This window comes from Calonectris borealis, chromosome 4, assembly GCF_964195595.1.
Source record: "Calonectris borealis chromosome 4, bCalBor7.hap1.2, whole genome shotgun sequence".
Classification (NCBI taxonomy): Eukaryota; Metazoa; Chordata; class Aves; order Procellariiformes; family Procellariidae; genus Calonectris; species Calonectris borealis.
Genome location: NC_134315.1, coordinates 6,421,699 through 6,445,898, shown reverse-complemented (window position 1 = coordinate 6,445,898; position 24,200 = coordinate 6,421,699). Strand labels below are relative to the sequence as shown.

The 24,200-nt window shown below is 41.5% G+C and overlaps 1 protein-coding gene across 2 annotated transcripts in view; it reads right to left on the bottom strand.

The window, feature by feature from the left end:
* EIF2AK3 (eukaryotic translation initiation factor 2 alpha kinase 3) overlaps positions 1-23,863 on the bottom strand; it is a 44,887-nt gene extending 21,024 nt beyond the window's left edge. The window contains exons 1-3 of one of the 2 annotated variants that reach the window (XM_075148438.1): positions 23,487-23,863; positions 16,734-16,863; positions 1,663-1,857 (exon numbers count right to left, since the gene is read on the bottom strand). In XM_075148438.1, the coding sequence (XP_075004539.1) occupies positions 1,663-1,857; positions 16,734-16,863; positions 23,487-23,749 (588 nt within the window). In that variant the 5' untranslated portion in view covers positions 23,750-23,863. Of the gene's footprint in view, positions 1-1,662; positions 1,858-16,733; positions 16,893-23,486 lie in introns of both variants that reach the window. The other variant, XM_075148439.1, reaches the window with a different exon arrangement.
* Positions 23,864-24,200: the final 337 nt, after the last annotated feature.

The window sequence follows — 24,200 nt, the reverse complement described above, 5'->3', positions numbered from 1 at the left end:
TTGTCAGCTATTAAAGGGGAAAGAAGACATTATTGAACTCTCGCAGTCATACAGACTTTGCAACAGCCTCAATCTCAAACAGCATTTGGATTATACAGCAACTGTACTTTGAAAACCGAGTTGAACACTTTCAGGAAGTCTGAATGGACACCGTACTGCCAAAGACAACAGACTGCCCAGACTCTTAACGAGGAAGAGTCAGGCACTATTTCCTGTATGAGGCACCTTTGCTACCGTGAGCATAAGCCAGGAATCAAAGCAGAAACCCAAAACTTCCACTTCCTGAACACTGTTTACAGCTGCGACTGAAGAGCCATATCTTACTGTAGAAACGAAACCTAGCTTGACTGATAAAGAAGGAGCACCTATTCAATTTCAGTATCAACTTCACGTAAAAAGTAGTGATAAATTCAGAGAAAAGAACCTAAAAGAAAGAGGAGGAGGAGCAGCCTGTTGGTGCACAGTGCTCTCTGCTATCAATGAGGAAATCAAAATAATTTCACGAACTCCTGTTCTGGGTCTATGCTCTTTATCACTACTGATCACTTTACACCATGCCATAGAAGTGTTCTACATTAAAATGCACGGTGAAAATGAAAAAAAAAAAGATTATTTTGTGGAAAACAAACATTGGAAATTTAAAGTTTTTAAACTGAATATATTTTTTTAACTGGTTTTAAAATGCACCAACGTTTCTGATTTAGCAAATGTCTGTTCTTCATTACACAAACACTCTACAAGCACTTTAATGACATCTAACATTAAGGGGGGAGGGAATGTCAATTCTAGGGCTCTCAATAATGCAATTAATTCCTGTGCTTTTCCTAGCCTTTTTTTCTTCTGTGTTTTTTAAAAATATACCACTTCTAACCAATGGATTTCAGAAGAAAAATACCTTCTGAACTAGTCAATAGCAAGTAGTTTTCAACTTAACTTTTGCATATGACTTTAAATGTAAGGAGAACTTCTTCTAAGAGATAGTAAACTTGCTGACAACAACTACAAGTCTTAAACTTTTGCATATGTTGAGTGTTTTTCTTGTTTTCAACCAGCTATCTCTCATTAATTGTGAAAAATCTGAAATTAATTGTGAAAAAAACATGTCACCTAAAGCTTCCTTCGATATTCAGTAAGCCAAACAGCAAAGTCTACTTCAAGCAGAGCTATATAATAAAGCTGAACTCCTCTCCCAGCTCGGTAGAAAGGGGTCATCCTCTTTCTTCCCCTCACTCACCTCTGGTCACAAAACCCCTGTGCCTTCCCTTGTGCTGGCTCTGGCACTCCCCAACCCCTTGCTGAGCTGGCTACAGCTAACCCAGTGCAAAACTAATCCAATAAAACGTGAACAGTTTTCTGTAGGGTTAGCAAGTTGAATCAGCTTAGCAAAGGGTGAGACAAGTGTTAAAGCCACCACAGGGTATACAGCGGGAGCTCACAGGCAGGAGGAGATTGCAGTGAGGGTCTCAGCAATACCATCTAACCGCACCAGCCGTTAGTCTTACTCCAGCCCGCTGCATTTGCTGCCCAAGAAGCTCAGGTTCTGCTCTTTTGTGCCATGCAGTTGTATACTTGAGCTGCACTGCAGTTTAAATCTCAAGAGCAACCTATCTGCAAGACAGTGCTCAAAACACACATACACAAGGCAACTTTTCAGGCTTTTACCTTCCCTGAGTATGAGCTCAGCCCATAGGTCGTCAAAGACTTCCCTCCAACTAAGACAACGTCCTCGCCAAATTTGTAGGATGACTCGAGAAGAGATTCAACTGTGAAAGGAACTGCTTCCATGCTCTCTCGATCCCGATCCCACTGGAAAAGGTCCCCATCCAAAGAAGGGATTATCATCTTATTTCCAAATACCTACAATAATTGAATTGAAGGTTAGCTACCATTTAACCACAACTTTATCACAACACACAGATCACAAATGGAAACAGAAACGCTGTATAAGCAAGTACAGTGAATTATATTCCAGTGTCCTATTTTATGGTTTCGTATCTTGGAGTCTTATTTTTCAAAGTTATACTCAAGTTATACTCGACTTTCAGGCATTCAAATCAAATCTGTATTTCACTATTCTTAGTTAAAAAAGTTCAGTGTGTGACACTTCTTCCACTTTAAGCAAAACATTTTAAAGCTCAATCAGTTGATAGATTAGTATTCATCCAAACTGTAGAAAATATGATAGGGGCAGAAGCATTCTTGAAGAGACAGTCACTGGTTAAAATGCAAGTTTTGCAGATTATTTGTGATAGTTTCAAGACAGTGGCATTGTAGGTAAAGTTCTACTTCATTGCTGTTTTTTTTCCAGAGCTAGTTTACTGCTAAACACAGAATCAGTCATTCTCTCCAGATCAGAAGACTGAATTTGGTTTTAAAAGAAAAGCTGAGGCTGTATGTGAACTCTTTTACAACTAATGACTATTCCAGAATATCTATCCTCCTCTAAAGCAGAGAGGGCAATTATCATTGAGATCAAAGCTCACATTTCACCTTTGCCTTTCCAGACAGTTAAATCTAACTTCTCCTCCCCAGAATTTCTTATGTTTAAGTATACCGTTCCTTTAAAACTTGCCCGGCTTTTTCTTAAACACGCAAGTCAAAAAAAAAAAATCTTCACCAGGATATGGCATTTCATCCATTACATTGAGATTTTCAAGGAGATCCTAGTTCGGAAGTATGAGTCATTGTCAATGAGTACTAAGGGACTTATTAAGAAACTCATTATCAGCATGATAGACCATAACTAATACTGTGGAGCCACAGTGGCTGTGCCCATCAAGAACAGTGAGAAACTGTAATCCACATAATCTTAGCTTTTGAGGATATGGATTAACATGGAAGATTTTAATGCTTTTTCAGAACCTCTGTCCATTTGGGCAGTACCCTACAACATAATTACATTAAATTCAGATACTTTACACATTAGGATTTAAAGACTACTTCTGGTACATGTATATTAGTCACTTCAAACAAAATATTCCTGCTCAGACTCCAAGGCGCAGATGTGTATTACGAAGCCATACAAAAGATCCATAAGGTTTCTGGTTATTATTTCTGGAACCACTGTGAGGATCTGAAACCACATCTTCTGCACGATTAAAATTCTCTCTAACGTGAGACTTTTTATTCCTCTAACTGGGTCACAGACGAGCAAACAGCATTAAGCAAAGTTGAGATTCACCTAAACAGGGAAGGAAAGACAGATCTTGTAAACGCATGCATGTCATGACTACTACCTCTTCTTACATTGTTTGACACACCTCATTCAAAGAGAAAATTTAGGTGAGTTACACCACAATGCTGGTGACTGTATTTAAGATCCCTAAAGGATCCACCGCCGATGCTTTCTGGCTTTGAAAAGCCTCATGATGACTGACAACTAAAATAAAAACTCCTCTCAGGAGCACAATGTGTAATTGAAGAGATGATAAAAATAAACCCCTGAGAGTAGCTGCAAAGTTCTTTACAAAGCAAAATGAGGTATGTTCTTTCCCTCCCAGATATTTACCTTATGGCAAAAAAGGCCAAACATCCTGGAAGAGACAGTGCATGAGATCTGTGATGCACAAGAAATGTTGCATTATAGTCTACCGTTGGGGAGGAAAAATACACGCACACACGGCTCTATACATACGCTTGCAGAAATAAACCAACAAAAGAGCAAAAACTTGTGTGGGGAGGGGTCATTTGTAGAAATCACCTGATCAGTGCAAAAATAAAGCAAACAAATAAGGTTTACATAAACATTCATATTTAAGAGCAGCCTTGTGATCTTGAGAAACAAAGGCATGCAGATTTTGGAAAATACCTTTTTAAAAACAAAAGATGCCAGTGCCAAAGTTGCAGCTGTTGGAGTATCTTGTTAAAACATTCAACACAGAAGAGTAATATTACGAAATGTTTTTGTAATATATTGTTTCAGAAATGCATAGTAATTTTGATGACAACTTTTAGCCTGTGCAGCTGTTACTTTGCATTAATAAATCCTCTGTAAGGTGTCTTCCTGCACATGGTCCAGATACCTGCAAGTAGTTTGGAGACCCATGCTCACCTCCAGCAATATGAGATATTCCATATATAAATACAAATGAACAGCAAAGGTTCTTTTTATAAGCAGCTTTCCAAATATACAAAAGCAAAACCAGTTCCTGTACTGCTGTTTCAGCACACAGAGCCCAAGCCTGGCAAACCCAGCCATTAACTGACTTCAAATTGGATCCTGAAGAAATTCTACTGGCCATCCGTCAGCTAAATTCATACAGCGTGGTCAAACTAGACGTGTGCCAGTGGCAGCTCGACAGCCACTTGCAAGTTCAGACTTTCAGAAACACTTGCTGGAAGCCACAACCACAATGGCTTTGTAATGTGGCGTGCTCCAAGGGCTGCAGAGCATCCCATCAGTTTGTGAAGAGAGAAGGCAGCGGTGCGAACTGCCCAGGAATCGCTGCTGAGCAAGGGAGACTCTCGGCGGGTAACTCTGCGAGCTCTGGGGAGAGTGTGACACACGTCACCTGAAGCGTTTCCCTTGTCCTGACGCTCTTGCTCCAGGGCCCGAGTAGGAAATTTTCCACTAGCAAATAACAGGCAAAACGTTGGCCGTTTCTGGGAATCACACACCCAAATTCCCAACACGCGTGAAGCTCACTCAGCAACCCGCACTTGTATGCTCCCAAGATAGGGGTCAAATCAGGTCATGGCTTGTATGCCTTCAAAAATTCCCCAACAGTGGGGTGCTGCCTGCTCATCTGTTAAAACCTCGGTCCCCATCAGCTCTGCTGATCACCTGCCCGTGCTCCCAACCTTGAGGGCGCCTACGGGAGCAGCACGTCCTGTGTGACATTGGGAGAGAAAGGCTGAGAAAAGACCCAACTGCTGTCGGCAAACACATCAGGAAAGGGCGCGCAGGCAGCGGAAAGAGCTATTGCACTGAAGGACAATGCCAGAGTACGAGCAGATGGGGTTAAACTGACCGTGAGTAAGTGCAAGCTAGACATTTCGGTTACTAACCATCACAAACGTGGTATTTCACAACAGAAACAGAACAGAGGAAAAAAAAATAATGCCCTTCTTTTAAGATGAATCTCTGTATAAGTGGGATTACGTGACATGGTGCTGACAAGGGACTGCACCTGATTACTGCAAAGGTCCACTTTTACTAAAATAGCTTTATTTGAAGAATGGGGCAGGTAGGCAAATGTGCATGCTTGCAGGTGCGCACACACACGCACGCACATAACAAAAGGCATTTGTGGGCACTTGCGTTGACATCTTTTAAATGAGCAGTTTAGCCAAAGGCTTTAGGAGGACATTAATAATAACAACTCCTATCCGAGTTATGCAGCTCATTCTCTAGTACATCAGAAGCAGCAAAGGGACTTTCCTTGAAAGTACTAGCAACTAGCATCGGCATGCAGCTCAGGTAAAGGAATGACATCACCCCGTATCTCAAAAGCATTACCTCATCTCCTAATCCAAGGAGTGAGTCACCCAGGCAGTCAGCTGCAAATCTCTTGGCACAGAAAATGTAGGTTACCACGATGCACTTACACATTCCTCTGATCTGTCAATGTAAATAGCTATTTGTTCAGCTTCACTGGTCAGCAATATGGCACATAATTGTTAAGTGGCTTGTCTTTCAGAAGTAACACTTAAAAAAACCCCCCACATTAACTATCGAGCCCTAAATGAGACGCTGCTCTTTTGCTCATTAAGAGTTTGAAGCTGAAGTTCTCCATTGGCTCGGCGCAGGGTGCCGCAGCCCTATCAGCGGCGCTGGCTGCTCAATCTCCAGGCCGACGGGTGAGGTAATGCAGTTTCTAAAAAGCCTTCACAAAAAAGCAAAAAGGCATAACGATCCGAAATGGCATACGCTACCAGGGAATTTGCTGTCTAGACTCTTTACTGGAAAGGAGGGCACCACACGCGAGGTTCCACAGCAGGTTGATCGGTGCAGGAAGAAAGCTGCTGATTTATAGCAGTGCGGGGGGGGGGGGGGGGAAGAAAGAAAGAAAAAAATTGTTGTAAACAGAGATCAAAACAAGCTGAAGTACTAAAGCTTCCACAAGCTGTTTAACAGTAAGTGTGACATTCATTTCCCATGCCTAAGACTCTTATCATACGAAGCAAAAATCAAGCCTGCTCACGTGCAGACACATCTGAGACAAGCCTGGTGCCAAAAAAGTCAGTATTATCATTTTCAGATGGGCTGGACTTTCCAGTAACTCCAAGGAAATAACTAAGCACAGGTAAAATATTTTCTTTAGAATAGGAAGTGTTATGTATTTACGTTTTTCTAACACTTCAGCTTGTGGTTTTCAAACCTTACTCTTACAATAAACTGCGAGAGATTCATTCCAGTTACTGATTAACTAAGACTAACCTATATTATCTTAAATGACAAGGGTACCAATTTTTTTCCTCTATGATTATCTCTACAATAGGATCACTGTAACAAACAGGATTAAAGCCAACATCAGGTATGTTCTTAAGAAAGCTACTTCTCAGTGAGAACTCTGTCTTTTAAACCCCTCTAAAATTAATCTAGGCAACACATTAAAAGCCACATATGACAGCTTCACTCTAAAGGGTAGAAAAACAAGAGTCTGCACAAACAAATCTGGGAAAGAGAAAGCAATCATTGTACGTTCCACATTTTTTAAAAAAATGTATAGGCATACAGTAATACAGGTATCCCTACTATAAATGTTTACAGATTTTTCAGGTGAGATATATATACACACACGCGCGCGCACACACACACAGGGCAAGGTCTTGAGATGTCCCTAGTTCAGGTTGGTCTGGAATTAATTTATTGTCCGCTCTTTTTTTGGCATGCATGCAGGGAGGTATCTGCACAGATGCACTGGTTTATGACTTCCTTCCAATATACGAGAGGTTATTTCTCCTATTCAGCTTGGATTTCAGGATGTTGATTCATCGGTTTTCCCTTCAGCTACCTGCAGAAATCCTGAAGCACAGATGATGACAGCATACTATTACTAACAGGCAAACCCTAATCAAACAGGAGTACGCTGGGATGAAGGGGCCAGCTGGAGTCTAAGGAGGCATTTTTCTTCAAACTTTCTGCAAGGTCCACAACATCACAAAGACCCAGGCACTAGTACAATCTTTTGAAAAACAAAGGCTGTTGAGTTAAGCTATTCCACTGCCTAAAGCACTGGTAAAAGAGCAAAGTATTCTTCAGAGCATACAGTGCTGTTTAACCAGCCAAGGACGAACAAAATTGACTGCAAAGGGGAGTCCATGATTTACATCAGTAAAATGACCTTCTGAGACATGTTCAAGGGCAATGAGGAAGCTGAAGCAGGAAGTACCAACAGACAGCTGGTTGTTTTGTCTAGAAAAAAAAACCCTTTTCTTCTTGTGAATGCCATTACTTCTGATCTCAGCACTACACTTGTTTACAAAGTGCATACCTGTTCCTGACTACCTCCTGCTTCTGTTAACCAGCGTACGTGCCCAGACTGTCTTCAAGACCAGGACCGTGAGAAAGGCTGCACTTGGACATCCGATGAATCGGTATTTTATAGAGCAGTTTATGGAGGCAGGATTATGTGGCCTTCCTCCTCTGAAGAGGTAAGAGCCAGCCTGTGCCAGAGCGGAACGTCAGAGAAGCCATGGAAATAGGTTTCATCTCAGCTGGGGTGTGACACACCAAAGGGCACACCAGCTCTGCACAGCCATAGCGAGTGTGGATGTTTCTCAAACCTCAGGATGATTTTTACCATCAGGCTGTATGGCTCACCCAGAAACAGGAGTTCAAGGAATTTGTCAAGTGGCCAAACCTGGTCCCCTGCTCCTGCCCACTGTAAGATCCATATGACAGAAGTTCATGTCTATTACGGTCTGTCTTCTCCCTCCACCACCACCCATACTCCACAAGCTGGTAGTTTCTATTTCATTTTCTATTTTCATTTCAGAGAAGACTGGGCCAAGTCATAAACATAACTTTCACAGCCCTGTATTTTGCGTATGATGAGCGCATTGAAGTGATGCTGTAATCCTGTGCCTGGATGAGTACTAGAGAACTCGATTGAAAATTCCTTTATTCTCTCTCCTCAAAGCAACACCTGCAACGAATTTACTTCCAACAACATTATTAAATTACTATAGTAGGTATCTGTCCTGATTCTACACTTCAGATCTTAAAACCTGATCGTGTGTAAGCTACCAGGGTCCCAACACAACTGTCTTGTACAGAAACAGTGCAAAAAGCAGCAGATGACAGCAGCTCAGTAGCTTAAGAATTATACTCTCCTTTTTAGCGTCAGGGGTACAGTATCTTGTTCGTCTTGAGTTTGCCATTAAAAGAATTAGTCCTACTCTGCCCTCTGCCCTCCCTTCAGCAGCAGGGAAACGGAGGAACTGCAGTGTGTTAACTAGACCGCTCCAGCTTCAAAAGAGATCGGGCCCCCAATACTGTTTGCTGTGCAATCAAACAGACCCTTCTTCTGAAGGCTGGCAAACTAAAATACCACCATTACTTTAATCATAGTCAAACAAGACTTGGGGTTTTGACTACAGAGATGCCAGCCTGCTCTGCTGCCATGGTAACAGACTTTTAAAAACTGTTCTCCTTAATAATAAAAAAAACCTCATAGTGCTTTAAGAAAGACTTTATTTTGACATTATTCCATCCCCCTCTTTAACGTGGCAAGTTTTATTAATAAGAAAAGACTGCAACAGTCTTCTGGAACTTAAGAGCAGTCCCTTCCAAGACAAACTGGAGCTGCTGCTACTGAGCCCATCACTGAGTTCCTTAAAACTAATAGCACATAAGGGAGAAGGTTAGTGAAGAAAATGAAAATTACCCAGCACCTTGCCTCTACAGAAACAGGTCTTATATAGAAGCTCATCAGCCACCATGTCAAAATTGGTACTGTTCCGCATTGGGACATTTTAAGATGATGTTTTAACTCCACCACCACCTCCCCGCCAGCCCCCAAGCTCTCTTGCAGACTACCTGGGCTCCTACAGCACCACTTGGGAGCTAAGCAAGATGCTTCTCTTCAGAGACAGGGAGAATGGGCAATAGCAGAAGCCTTCAGGATTTAAGCTGATCTCTGTTTCTTCCTCTGGCCCTGCCTGGACAGGGTCCTTTTTTAGATAAGGACACACAGTCTGTTCATCCTGAAAAATTAAGTCAGAGAGCGACTCCTATGGGAAAGCAGAGCCTAGTACGGGAGAAGAACAAAACATCGCAAATGCACAGTCTCTTCTTCAAGGATGCAAAGAACGTAGAGAGCACAAAACATGTAGTGACTCTGATAGGAAGATTAATAGTTACCTGCATATGGAAAACAAAGTCCAGAAGAAATTCGGCAACGAGATGTCAGCGGCTGTGCTGCTAGAGGAATGATTTGCTAAACTGTCTAAAATGCTTAGCGCTTGAAACAGGCACTTTCTTTTACAGATAAAGAGACAGGCTGAAAGTTCAAAAAGGCTTTAGGGCAGAGTAAATCACTTTGTTGTATTTTGGGCAGTTGACCTCCAAATAGCTGTGCTGAAACAGGTATTTGTCTAGGCATTACTAGAGTTGATCTATTTTAATATCTGTAAACACTAGAACTGCTTAACAGCCAATACAAAACATGCAGTGTACCATATGTAATTAAATTACAAGCTACTATAAAGATAACTAAACAACAGACAGCGAGCTGATAATAAACATACTTTCCAAGATTTGCAGCAATGCATTTCGACCATGTCTGTGAGCCTGACAGACGAAAGTTGGTCCTAAACATTAGCCCAGAGTGACTCTGAGAAACTTTCCTGGCTTTGTTCAAGGCAGAGCATCACTTGTGATGATTGGGGTTGAGAGCTCAGATATCATACAAGCCACAAGATCTCGTTCTGTAGCTTCCCACGTGTCTTATAACGGAAGCTGTCATGCCCCCAAACATCCTTACAGTACGAGTCAGAGGACACATGTCAGCACTTTATCAGAGCTTTATCAGTGCTAACTACATCAAGTGTCAGCAAGAAAGCCACCAAGCTGCAGTTATAGGAAGTCTTTTGTTTTTTTTAATTGAACAAGACATTGAACTAGGCTGACTGTCTTTGAAGATGTGCAGTTTTGGTAAATACATAAGACCACTTGTCTAAGCAATAGCCCTACTTGTCACCCCGACAAAAATCATAATGCTGCATCATGCTAACCACTAACTCAGATCAGGTGTCCAACAGCAATTCCCCTTCCCTGCGGGTTTACCACTTCACATCAAAAAGTTTGGTTGCATTTCCTAGAAAAGCACAACTTCTAGCTATCCAAGTATTTTAAAACAATTAGTCTTTTGCCAATGATTTTTTGTCCACTAAACATTACTAGAAGTTTATTTTCAGGAGAATTACAAATTATAGTTTTTTGTTTCACCAAAAAGCAGCAAAGATCTATACTCAGAAATTCACAGATCTCCCCAGCAAGTTTCCCAAGCCTGTCACCTCTTTATGGCCACGCACACCGTGCACGTTTCCAGCAACAGAAATGAGAAGAACCGCTTGTGCCATCAGAAATCATAATACATCTATGTAGTTAAAGAGCAGTCACATCTATTCTCTTCTTGCAAAACACAGGCTCCACTCCCTTTGATAGCTGTAATAAACCTTCTCTGCCTCAATTGCAATTAGAATTTATCTTCCTTTGAAGTACAATTCTGAACACTCACTTCTTATTCATTATGAGCCTTTCCAGGACCATTTAAGACACTAATATCTCTCTTTCTACTGGCAGGCAGCACAGGATCACATTTCCTTCCCTTGCAGAGGAATCGAGATGGCAGCTGATAACCTGTCACAGGATCTCTTAGTACACAGTATTCTCAGTTTTAAACTGGTCACCTCCAACCTTCAACAAAATTGTTGTTATCAATCCCCACATCTTGTGTTTTGTTTAGGACACTTTAATTCCATTTCTATTATAGAAAACCTGTACGATGGAGAACTGAATAATGCCCCTGTCTTCCTCTACAGGAATGATACTTCCAGCTATCAAAGCATCTGGTGGTTCTACATCTGTCTCAGTACAAAAATACGGATCAGCTACAGGACACAAGGAACTTTACTAGAATACTCTTCCAGACAACTAAAATTATACCACCTTACCTGCGAGGAAACTGATTTTCCAGATTAGTCACCTCAATAACAAGTCCATTGATTTACACTCTGCCTGCTTGCACAGAGTGGCAATTTGTGGCTTTACATCTGGTCACAACATATTACAGCTGGAAAGTAATTTTACAGCATTAATAGAATTTTTTAAAATTTGATTCTTTAATTCCTTGAGTAAAACTTTGCTTTAGAAAGTTTTGCACATACTCAAAGGCTTAAGAGAACAAACTTGTTATTTTCTGTATATGGAAGTCTAACCCCGCTGCACAGCATTTGCTCCTGCAAGCAGCGCGTTCGGTGCACAGACTCTTCCAAGTGCTAAGCAGGAAAGATTGCTTCTGTTGCTGATGCATCCCATGCCAGATGTTTTAAGATGCACAAATACATTAAAAGTTAAGATTAACACTAGTGATCTAGACAGACCCATTCATTTTTAAGCAGAAAGCCAGAGAGAAAGCCATTTTCTCAGAATGTTTGTGTAGTTTGAAACGAATCTCCTTTTGTTTTGTCCAGTGACTGTTAGCAGAGTTAGAACAGATTTACACACGTTTAACAGAAATTCATAATATTCAGCACTGTATTCAACAGCTGCTACAATAACCTTTTAAGTGAAAGTACTCAAACAAGTCTGACTGAGAGTCTTAAGTATTCCCCACCCATGCCTAAAACAAACCTATCTCAGCTTTTTGCTGGATGATATTTACAGGCAGTGACCTAACTGAAAACCAACTGAAGTAGAAAGCCATGGACCAAACAAAAACCTCATTTTTATTCAGGCTAATAAAATGCTGCTGCAGGGGTACCCTAAGTGGTGGGTGTGACTCTCCTAAAACTGATGTCACAAGATTTCTCTTTCAAAGAGAAGGTTAAATTATTTACCCTCCTCTAACCTCTGGGAACACACATAAAAGAATCCAGGAATCACAATTCAAGCCCCTCAGAGAGCGTTTTGACCTCTTGTCTTGCCCTGACCTGCTTCAGCGTGGGTTTTGCAATTTCTTCTGTACTGAAGTGTGAGAGGCCCAAGGATGAGAGTTGCTGAATTTCATCCCATGTTCCCAAAGCAACCCAGGACAGCTTTTGGCTCTTCTCTGGGTACAGAGGCCACCTTACCCAATGTGCCGGGAAGGGCAGGCAGTCAGTACCTTAAAGTGATTCCCAGGTGCCTGGACACTTCCCAGCAGAACTTAGTATTTCTTTTGGGGAATCAAAGCACTGAAAATTTGAAAGTGTTTATTATGCTGATAAAGGGAAAGGAAAAAAAAAAGGTACATTCATACTGTACATTAAATCTTGTCGCTAGTGGAGCTTTGGAGATTTCAAAATCCTTTCTCAACTCACTGCTCTTAGCATCAGTCTGTCCTCTCCAAAGGGCAAAAAAGGAACAACCTGCTAAAGATATGTATGGGTTCATTTTGCCTACAAGGCAATTAGTTTTCAGCTGACTTCAGTATAAAATTTCTTTGCATCTCCACTCTTCTGTGGAGAAAAAATACAGTACTGGGCTATTCCACAAAAATATGCCACTTTTATGTCCAAAAAAGATCACACAGATGTCTAAGTTTGTAGAAAAGTTTATTTTATGTGGCTATCACAAGAAACAAAAGGCAAGTATTTAATATATATACAATGCAATTCAAAGATTCTGAGAGCCGTTAGAAGGATAACGATGTTGACAGATTTTATGACAGGACATAACCCAATTATTTCATTTTTCCAGGATACAGTGGTATGTTTACCATGACTGCTATAAATGTCAGCCTTGTGGCCTGAAACTCGTTTTGTCCCATGATCCCCAATCTCTCAAATAAGGAAATAAGATGCTTACTTAGGGATTAGTCTGTAATAGACAAATCATGAGCCGATGTAGTTACTTTTATCGAGTACGTCCCAGTGCAGCCTCTGCCCAGAGCACTGAAACTACTGCGACTGGAGCTGCCCCATCAGGCTGAACTCCCTGCAGCATTGCCGACAGTGCAAAGAAAAATCGTGTCACCGTCGTGAATGTATTTTTAAGCTGTTACTCTTACATCATCACCATCAAGTATCCCACTTATCTTCCCCTTTCTCATCAAACATCAGGAGTATCTCCACCGTTTATCCATCCCATAGTAGCCTTTCTTCTGTCTCCACCTCTTCCCCAGCCTCCCCCTGTCCCATCAGTCATGCTAGCCACCGCTGGCCAGTCATTTTAACATACAGGCAAGTTCACACTTGCATTTCTCTCATATAATAGAGCCTCATAAAAGAAAGACAGAAGCCCATTAAGTAATTCAGTATAAAGCTATGCAGGTAAGAGGACGCATCACCCTCGTTAGTAAACAACAGTCTCATAATGATGTGCTATGAACCATTTCCACTGCTTGAGAGGCAGTTCTCTATTTTCACTATGATTAAGCATCGTTATTTTAACAGGCTGATTCTCCCAAAAGTATTCTCTTCTGTCTAAGTACAGACGATGTATTCATTACAAAGCTAAATTTTAAATAATAAATTAAAGTGTGTTAATGAAAAGTAAGCTCCCTTTTAGAAAAGTTGAGATTTTACCCTGAACTTTAACAAGCGATCTTTATGTGCAAGTAACAAGAAACCTTCGAGTGGTAAACATACAGCTTTTATAGAGAAGGGCTTTTAATTTTAACACAATGGACAGGGAAACAAAGTTTTTAAATTCTTATGCACGAGACTGAAATGCAGAGTCATAACTTTTCAGCATTGGCACCCTGACCATGATTGTTTATGTTGGAGCTTAGAGCCAAGGAATGAATTTTACCATTTTAGTTACCTAGACACACAATTAGTAGTTCAGCAGCCTTTCCTTTCTAACTGATCTGTTCACATGACAAATGATGAACATCTCACTTGTCAGTATCTTAAGCAGTAGTTTCAAGATCTGAAGTGTTTGACAGAGCTGCTGGAACATTTGAAATTTTACTACCTCACTTCCCTAATTAACACATGAGCTCCAGACAGCCAAGCTGACATTTTACAGTTAGGCAAAGGAAGTAACTACTATTCTATTAAACACTGAAAGTTTGAAGATCTAATGTCTTTTCTTAAAAGACACTTGGAAACTAAATTGATGCTTTCGCACCAGGACCTGGAACTACAGTTCATTGCACTCTCACCCAAGATAGTTAAAAAAACCCGTTCATCAAAACAATTAAGACACAGCAGCACACACTTTCCTCACTCTGAAAGAACACAAATCTTTAACACTGCAAGTGTAATGCAAAAAGAGTTTCTCATCTGCCATTTCTTCCAAGAAGATGTAGGTTAACACCTTACATAATGATAGTTTATGATGAAGATAATATTGTGGTTTCAAGCACAGAGACCTTTTTTACCTTTAAAATGTTGGAAGAGGAAGTAAAAGCCCCAATAGTTTGAGAGACTAAAACTTAACATGGCACATGCCCAAATCAGGGAAGAAATACTGTAGAGTGATGAGATAACAGACTCTGAGATTTTAATGAATTTAATATTTTGACCCAAAACAGAATTGTCCCAACACTTTAATGAGGCCAATTACTCACTCAAGAAGTGTTTAGATTCACTGCATGAAGTCTTTCAGCTGATACTGACAGCAGATTAAACATTTAAATATTTAAATGTTTAAAATAAATATTTAAGTGTTCCAAATAAATATTTAAGTGTTTAAGTGTAACTTATTTGGAGTATTCATCACTTTTTTTTCTTTTTAAATTCTATCTTATCTTAACAGCATTTGTTTACATGACAGTAAGTCTAAAAAGGCTTATATTCATAACGCTTAACGGCCAGAATGAAGTTTTACTTCCAAAATTAGTTCTCTCGTAGGCTCTGCATCTTAACTGCCAAAATCCATCAGTGTCTTTGGCCACAGTAGAAATGCAACAATTTGAAAGCCCATCTGAAAACTTCCTATACGCATAATAAACGCTCTTTAAAAGTGTATTTTTATGACTCCCACAACCTACTAACTTGTAGCCACGAAAGAGAATTAAATATTGCATGGACAAACTACAATTTTTGTTGTCTAAGCACCAACCTTTAATTTCTACAGTCAAACCACATTGGAGAAAGATCAAAACTCTGGACAGATCAGTTGAGCGACAAAATCTAGATTTGCAAAAACACTTCTATAGTATTAAATGCTTGCATTCTTGAAATCTTTAAATACCTGGGTTCATGTCTTAATTTGTACTGAAAAATGAAGTTTATATTTACACATATTTCAAATGTGCGTTTTATAACTGGTTGTTGTATTTTCACAGTGGTCATTAGAAACTATTCGCAGCAACAGATAACAACAATGTTTTAAGTATCTAGTATTGAAAACATTTTTGAAGGACCACAGTTTATAACTGGCACCTTCCTCTTTACAGAGGTCTTTACAGTTCTCTTTACAGTTTCCATATTCTTTTAAACTCTGTTCTAGAACATATTTTTAAGAAAGTTCTTCTTTCCCACAGTGTTTTTTCTTAAACACAAAAATACATCTTAAACACAAAAATATATCTGAACGAGACTCAAAAAGTTGCATCCGTAAATAAAATTCTCTCTCAGAAACAAAGGAACATGAAGTAACATTCACATTACTTCTGCAATCTGAGATAGTTATTACTAGCTCTCGTACTTGCACTACCACAGCAACAGACCAAATCTTTCCTTAGACTTCTTTGTACCGAAACAGAGGCCATGTAGACTAGACAGCAACAAAGAACCACAGGCAAGCAGCTCATACAGTCTGAATACCTCTGAATTCAACGTTCATTCTCTGATGCTCGTCATGTGAAAGCACGATATAGGTAGGACTGGTCATCAAATCCAACCATCCATGACAGTGAAGGACTGTGCACTTTGTCTTCACCACAAACTACCTCTTAGTTTGTATATTTATTCCTCCTAATTCTAGGAGAGAATGACTCATGGATCTCACTTCTTCAATGCCGGAAAAAAAAAAATAGCAAAAAATCTTCCTTCTAATTTCTAACCTAAGTTTATTCAAACTGATGTGGAAATAGCACCAATCAAGAAATTTAACTCTTTAGATTTCCTTCTTACAGTTCATCAGCAAGAAGTGATGCAACCCTTTACCACTCAGTACTTCAGGGTGACCTTCAGTGCTCTATTTCATTGCTAACACATTCTATTTCATAGGCAGCCCGCTTATCTAGTATTAAAAAAAAAAACCAATCCTTTGTTCATTTATTTAGTCACAAGGACTTTTGCTTTTCTTGGGGAGGGGGCGGGCAGGGAGAAGCCAGTACTTGCCAAAACATACTCTAGTAATACAAAGCAGATGATCCTTTCATTTGCTTCAAGTTACAAGTAACTTGTTTTCAGTCAGCAATCGCATACAATTCCTGAACTCAGTTACATCATCTGGTTTGATAGTTATCACACACGTCAATCGCAAGACTAAAATGCTGACACATTCTAGTTTGAAATGGCAACATGATGTAAGCGCTCCAAAAAAGAAGTTTGAGAATAGCTATCAAACTTTATCCAAACTAAATTTGCTGCATTATTTAACATTTATCAAATATGGAGGAAGTTGCATTCATTTTATTATAGAAAATTCTGTTTTTAAAGATTTGGTCAGGAAAGAGATTAAGCCTTACCTCTGGTTTACTGAGACTGGATGACACAAGAGAACCTGATCCCACATCCAGATCCCACTGTTTTCTCCCACTGTTTTCTGGATCCAGTGCAGCAATTCGTCCATCCAAAGTGCTGATAATTACTAGAGATCTGCAAGTTGGAAGCATTCACAGTCAAAACTACAGCAGTATGGAGTTTATCTATTAGCTGTTTTCTATATATAACACAGCGCAACTCAACTTTAAAGTTAAGTCTATACATTCTGCAAAAGAGCAATTTAACTTGGTAGCTCTACCTAGACTAACAAGAGAGAGTAGAAAAGTTGAAGTGTCTGGCTGGATGTCATAAACTAATTTACATGCTATAAGACACTTTCAGAGTTCAGTTTCAGGGGAAGATAGTTGACTTCTTGCTCCCACATGCAGGTGTTACCACTACAACACTGAATGAGATTATCTTTTGAGACATTTATGTGAGCAGTATAGATCCTATTTTTTCCAGTCCCTTCCACACTGATCTTTAACACGTCCTTTCAAAACATCCAAAACCTGAAACAATTAACCCAGCACATCAGTACGTAAGAAATAGTAAGTCGCAACGAAGTTTTCAATACCTCTGGATGAAACATCGAAATCCTGGAGATCTGACAAGTCTTAGAATAAAGCAAGTTTCGCCTAAGGCATACACAGGACACTAGAAACAACCTCCAGCCTCTGCAGACAACAAAGCAAGCAAACTGCCTATGCAGCTTAGGCTTTAAGTAGCCTGTCTGTCTGGGGATGCATGGTAATGGCAGGCTAGCTGCTGATTTCCACAGCGCCTGAAGCTCATCAATTTTAGTAAATCTTATTTCTTACACAGCAGTACAATTAGAATAAGCATTTCTGATTGGGCTAGAATTCAAGCATTAAAATAAAAAAAAAAAAACAAACCAAAAAAACAAACAACACATCAGAGACAAAACACTGACAAGGCATTTTTGAAGGGCCTTTTTTTCCTTGAAGATTGTTTCACTCTGACCTGAAAAAGCTGGGATGTGTTGGCAGTTTTGGCTTGCAGCAGGCTCACCAATCTTCAAAGGCTGTGGGAGCAGAGCTTGATCACTTTACACACTGCTTGCACTGAGGGGGGCTGGATCTAATGACCCAGAAGGACCTTTATAGACATTGGTTTCAATGAGAATAAGGAACTGTGCAAATAAACCTGATGGGTAGATTAACTATTTTTGGGTGGGGGTGAAAGGGCAGGGGGGAGGTAACGCACAGACATGTATATGAATCATTACTTTAAACAATAAGGAACACTAAATTATTGTGTAGAACTGAAGCCAAATATATTCACTTGTCCAAAGTTACCAGTGTAGTACGCTGAAGTTTAGAGAGGAAATGATGGGGGCTATTGTTTTTCTTTAAAGAGGGAAAAACTAAAATCATGATCTTAAAAACATGTTCAAGGATAGCAGCTTATTACATCATCTGTAACAAAGGTCATGTAAAACATTGCAGTTTTACATGTAAAAGTAACCCACACATTTTATAGGACCTTATACTGTACTATAGCGCTATATAGCTAACGAATAGAAAATTAAATACATCTTTAACCTGTACCAAAAATAACATAGCAGCTCCTGCTTTTGAAGTTGGCCAAGCATCACATTCCTCCAAAAGCTTAGTTTAAGAAACTGTTAGAAAAATACCAATTGTGCAAATATTTGAACAGTAGAATTGATGAGTTTTTATAAGCTGAGTACATACAATTATTCCAACTATACAGAAACCAAGACCAGGTTAATAATAAACCGGATTGCAGGAGACTATCTATTTTCAAGCACCGTAAACAAGTGCTCGCGCACTAAAGGCCTTGGACACACATTTAACAGAATCTGTTTGCTTTATGGTAAAACAATTTATCTGAAGCCCTCTAGCATTGCATAAAAATATTATTCCAAGTGGGACTGTTTAAATTTTATGTTGATCCAACTGACAACTAGGTTATAAAAAAGGTAGAAATGTAGCTGGAACGGAGGGAATTTTGGCAGTAACACTGTAGAGAAGAAAAAACCTAAAATCACACTGTGAAATGTTTCCTTCCCATCTACTCCCATTGTTTTCCTTTATCTAATTCTTCCCGCTTGACTTCTCCCTCAAGTAACAAATACTTTATGCCTTTATATCTTACCTTTCCATATTATCTTTCCCCACCAGACGCAAACCTCAACCTTCCCCAAGAGTTATCTCATTAGTTAAGCCTCACCACCACCACCCGAGATGGCAGTTTTGGAATCTGTACCTGCATCATGACCTCTAGTCACCCAAATCGTGGTGTAACCGCACTTATGTTTTAAGTTTAGCTGATTAGGAAAGGAGGGGAAAAAAAATAAAAGCATGCCTTCAGAGGGAACCTTTGTACCAATAGCACACACTTTGAGAAACTGGTTTAACCAACCGCTTCTGCATACCCTAAAAATCCTGACTTCTCGGGTGCAGTGGTACTCTTTATTAGTCCTCTTGGCCACCAGCTGTATAATGGACTTCGTTTCACAAACTCCACCTACTGAGCAAACACTTCGATGAGACATGGGAACGGGACCGGCTCGGCTATACCCAAATCTTGCATGTGGCTACCCTTAGAACTGGAACTAGGTGCAAGAAAAGCATTCATTTCTCTCTGCTTTTTTAATGAGTGACTCATTTTGAACTAAATAGTCATGTTTCTCATCCCATCTTCATCTTGCTCTTCAACAATAATCTTGTGTGTCAGAAAAAATCTGCTAAAAATCCTTACTCTTATAATACTCTTTGTTACTTACTCTATTTTTCTATAAGTTAAAATCTTAATACCTGTTCTCCCCATCTCTGACCAACTCCAGTGAGTTAAAATCCTGTCGTTTGAACTCTAATTGGTATAAGATCTGCAATTCGTCTACTGTTATACTTTCTCACTATCAGATTTTCCTTTTTTTCCCCCGTTCTCTGTGAGATTCCTGCTTGCAGCTTTGCGTACTGAGAGTATGAAGTGGTGACAAGAGATCTTCCCATCTTCCAGGTCATCTAATCAAGCACTAGATTAAGACATTCTGATAAAAGCAATTTAGGCAACTACTTCAAGAAACTATTTTAAAGCTTAAAAACAGGCAGGCAGCTCTCTTTTTGTCACTCCACAGTGCTATCATAAACTTACTGTAGCGTATTATGCCCAATTATTACAGCAAATTCTTACAAACACCAGTAGAATATGGCCATGATTCAAGAATAAAGAGCTGTCCTTTTAGCCATCTCTTTGCAATCCTTTGCTGGCTGTAGAGGTTAGGACTGTACATGCAATCCTGTTACATTAAACTGAAATAGCGATATTCTGGATGCATCTTTGGGACACCTAATTGACAAATTGCACGGAAAAGGAATTCCGGTATTAGCTTCTATTTCACTTAAGCCTGATAAACTCTGTTATTCTCTGCAGAACGATACCTTATCGCTGGCTTTACCAACACCACCTCCTGACTGGGATAAAGCTTAAAGACTACCTTGACCAAAGAAGCCAGCTTCCAACAACATACAAGTTTTCAAACACTACCAAACTAGACCTCGATTCTGCATACCACCCTACACAAACCACAAAATATTACCCAACTTAAGGTCAAAGGTGAAAAGGTCAAAAGTCACAACTATAATGCCAAGGAAGCAAGGAGGATAGAGACAAACAGCATCAAGGCTGCAAATTCCTGAAATGGCAAGACGTTTGTTGACAGTATAATCACAGATTACACTACAGAGTGAATCACATCACACAGGTACTAGAGAAGAAAAAAAAAAACAAAAACACCAACACAAAACCAGAATTGCAATAGTCTCCATAAGCCTGGACCAGAACAAAAAAAGATACAGAGAGGAATCACATCAAACTAGGCAGTTACTTAAATTCCAGGATTCATCAACCGGGCACCTGAAAAACGAACATCAGTAAAATGATGAAGACACTTATGTACTTCACCTTGCCTCTAGCTGCTGCTCCAGAACATATTATGAACCAAGTGATGGAGGAGAAAAAAATCCCTTCTGAGCCCTTACAGATGGCCAGCAGGACTAAAGCAAGGGGCCAGTACAACATAGCGCATACAAAGATATCTGTAATCACAGCAGCTGGCAGAGACTAAGCTAATACTATATAGTCAGATTTTATTTGCACTTTGTCAATATGAAAACACCTCTGGACACACTTCCCCCACCCCGACCATCTACAAATAGCTTCAACAGTTAAATGAAAATGCTTTCTTACCATTTCCTATCCTCTTTTGCTCTCAGACATGAGCTTGTTATTGCAGTGCAGTTATAATGTTCCCCCTTGAAACTATGCAAAATACCTACTACAAACTTCCACATACATTGACAAAAGGCCAATCCTGGGCCTTAAAACCATTGTTTATATCCCATCATGAACACAGCCCACTTTTTGAGATCAGGTGGCCTGAGCACAGCTCTGTTCTGCTTTACAGAAGTAAAGGTATCTGATTTACCTATAAACAGAAGAAAAGGGCTAAGATTGCAAGGGAAGATGTAAGCAGAATAGAGGAACACTTATTTAGCTCATCTACACCCTTTCACTGTGCAAAAACTTTGTATTTATTCAAGTAAGTTGTTTTTGTTAGAAAAACAAAGCAGAACTTATCATCATTTTGGTACAACATTTACCACTTTTTTTTTTTACCAGTTTAAAAAAACCCAAACAACCCTAATACCCTGAAAAGCCATTTGGGACACCGCAAATACAGCTGTTTGTCAAACTTGAACTCTAAACAGCTATTCCAATTTCAAAACCTGCATGTTTGTACGTAAAGAGCACAGTAATTCACTAACCCTCGCATTTTCTTCTAGGAAATTAAAAAACCCTCAAAACCAAGATGATTACATTCATTTGCCTATAGCAAAACCAGCTGGGGTTTGGACTTTGGTTTTGTTGGGTTTTTTTCAGATTATACTGACCTGTTATATTACATGGGTATTTTATTGCTGAAGTACAATTAGCTGAGGTAAGTAGAGCTCTCACAAATACAGATGAAAAAAATAAAGAAATGCAGGCAAACACTATGGCCAGGCAGCCATTCTATTTTTATTTGATGACAATCAATTAGAGAACAGCTACATTTAATCTCAGGCTTAAATTACTAAATTGGACATCTTTAGTGTATTTTACTTAGCTCTAGTAGTCAAACAGAAAATTCATTTTTAAATATTTTCAGGGATAAATAAATGAAGGTCTTATTAAACTGAATACAGTAGAATTTTAATAAACTACGTAGGATTTTGATGACCTGATACACAAAAGAATGATCCTGTTGCTAATAGGTGAATAGATTTTCCTCAAACAAAACAGGATGCCAAGTTATCAGCCAGTTTCTTGCTCCAAGTGAATGCTCGGGTATACTAATAAAAAGCTTTGGGCTTTTCATTTTTAGAACAGGTTCTCAAATATAGTAGGCATTTAGTCATGCTCTTCTTCCTTTAAACTCTGGCTGTGGCTTATCACCTCATCTTTCTCAGCCAATTCAGAAACAGGCTGGAAACAGCTCAGTAACATTTCTGCACTTGAGTCATTCATTAAAATCTTCCTTTTGCCAGAGCTTCTTGCCACATGCGGTTATTAAGTATTTTATTTCCCCTTGTTATATTCTGAAACTTGTTCGGCAATTTGTCTTGCATGTTTTGCTTCCCTTCAAGCATACACCAGTGTCTGTGTTTAACAGACAATTAAGTAAACAGAAGAACTGCATTTTCTTTAAAGGAAAAAAAGAAAAGATGACAGAAAGGGATACAATGCTCTGAACAACCGTGAGTTGCCAATGTTGGAAAGAGTTTAGATTACAGATGCAGTGCTTTTGAGTCTCCTTCCCGCAGGCACAGCACTGACACGCGGTAACAAGTCAAGGAAGGGATCGAGACTCGGTATTACCAGGGTAAGTAGACTGGCCAGATGTCACATAGCATGACATCTGGCAGCTTATTTGTCAAAGAATGAAGGCACTCTTTCTCCCTACTAACAACTACAGAAAAGAAGAAGTACCTTAGCGATGGTGAGGTCCTGAAAGACCCTTGGTGATGGTGAGGTCCCGAAGTACCCTTTCCTTACCGCACAGCCTCTCCCTCGGTCCAGCCCGTCCAGCCCATCCGGCCCCATCACGGGACTCATCTCTTCCACCCCTTCGCCTCTCCTCCCACCGCCAGATACTTCCTGCCTGTCCCTACAGTTCAACCCCACGCACTAGCTTGCGGCACCCTCGTTTCTCCACGCACCCCCTTCCCAAGGCACCGCTCCCTCTACCAACAACCCACAGCCCAACTCTCCCGCCTCTCTTCTCCGCTCTTCCCACTCCAACCCTTCTGACCCTACCAAGTGCTATTCCCCTGCAGCGCACCCCTCCCAGCCCACTCCTGCACGACCCCCTTCCCACACACGACCCCCGGGACCGTGCAGGCCCTTTCCCGCGCACTGCCCCCCTCCCCAGTCCCGCAGTCTGGACACAGCCCCCCGCCTCAACACCCCCAGGCACCAACCCTGGACGCTGCCCCGCCCTCCCCTGAGGCTCTGGCCCTCGCCCCGGGTACCGGCCCCCGCCAAGCACCCCAAACCGGGCGCTAACCTCCCCAGCATCTCCACGCACTGACCCCCCCCCCCAGACGGCCGATCCTCCTCAGCAACCGCAGGCACCGACCCCCCCTCAGCCGGCCCAGGCACTGATCCTAATCCCGGTCACTACATCCCCCCCCCCCGCCGCCCACCTGCCGCCGGTCCGGGCCTCTCCGCTCTCCTCAGGCTCCTGCTCGCCGGGCGCCGCGGGGGCCACACCGGCCTCATCATCCTCCACCGTCACGTCAGCTGAACCGGCCGGTAAAGCGGCGGGAGCGGCGGCCGCCCCCAACCCGAAAGCGGCCTCCACAGCCGCGGCATCGCCCGGCGGCGGCTCCGGGCCGCCCGCCGCCAACCCCAAGAGCACCAACAAGGTGAAGGCGGCCAGAGCGCTGCGGCACCGCGGCCCCCGCATGGAGGGGCCCCGCCTCGCCCGCCGCCACCGGCCGTTAGGACATGAACGCTGCCGCCGCTGCCAACGCCGCCGCCACAGAATGGGCGCCCGCCGCGCGCCGCAGCCCTCCCCGCGGCGCCCCGCCCCGCCACGCGCCCCGCCCGCCCGTCCGCCACGTACCGGCACTCCGCGCGCAACCGCCCCTGACACCGCCGCCCGCCCCTTCGCGGCGGGGAGGGAGTCCATTGGGCCGGCGCCACGCCGCTCCGCCCGCCTCTTCCTCTTGATTGGCGCGGCCGGCGGCGAGGGCGGGAAGGAGCGGTGTTTGTCAACAGAGCCGCCGGGCCAATTGGAGTCACGCCGCTCTCTCCCTTCCCTCTACCGCTGCCCCGGCCAATCGGAAGCGCATGATTCACCGACCTGCTCTGGGATTGGCGGAGCCGGCGCGCCACACGTGCTGCTGACTGGAGCG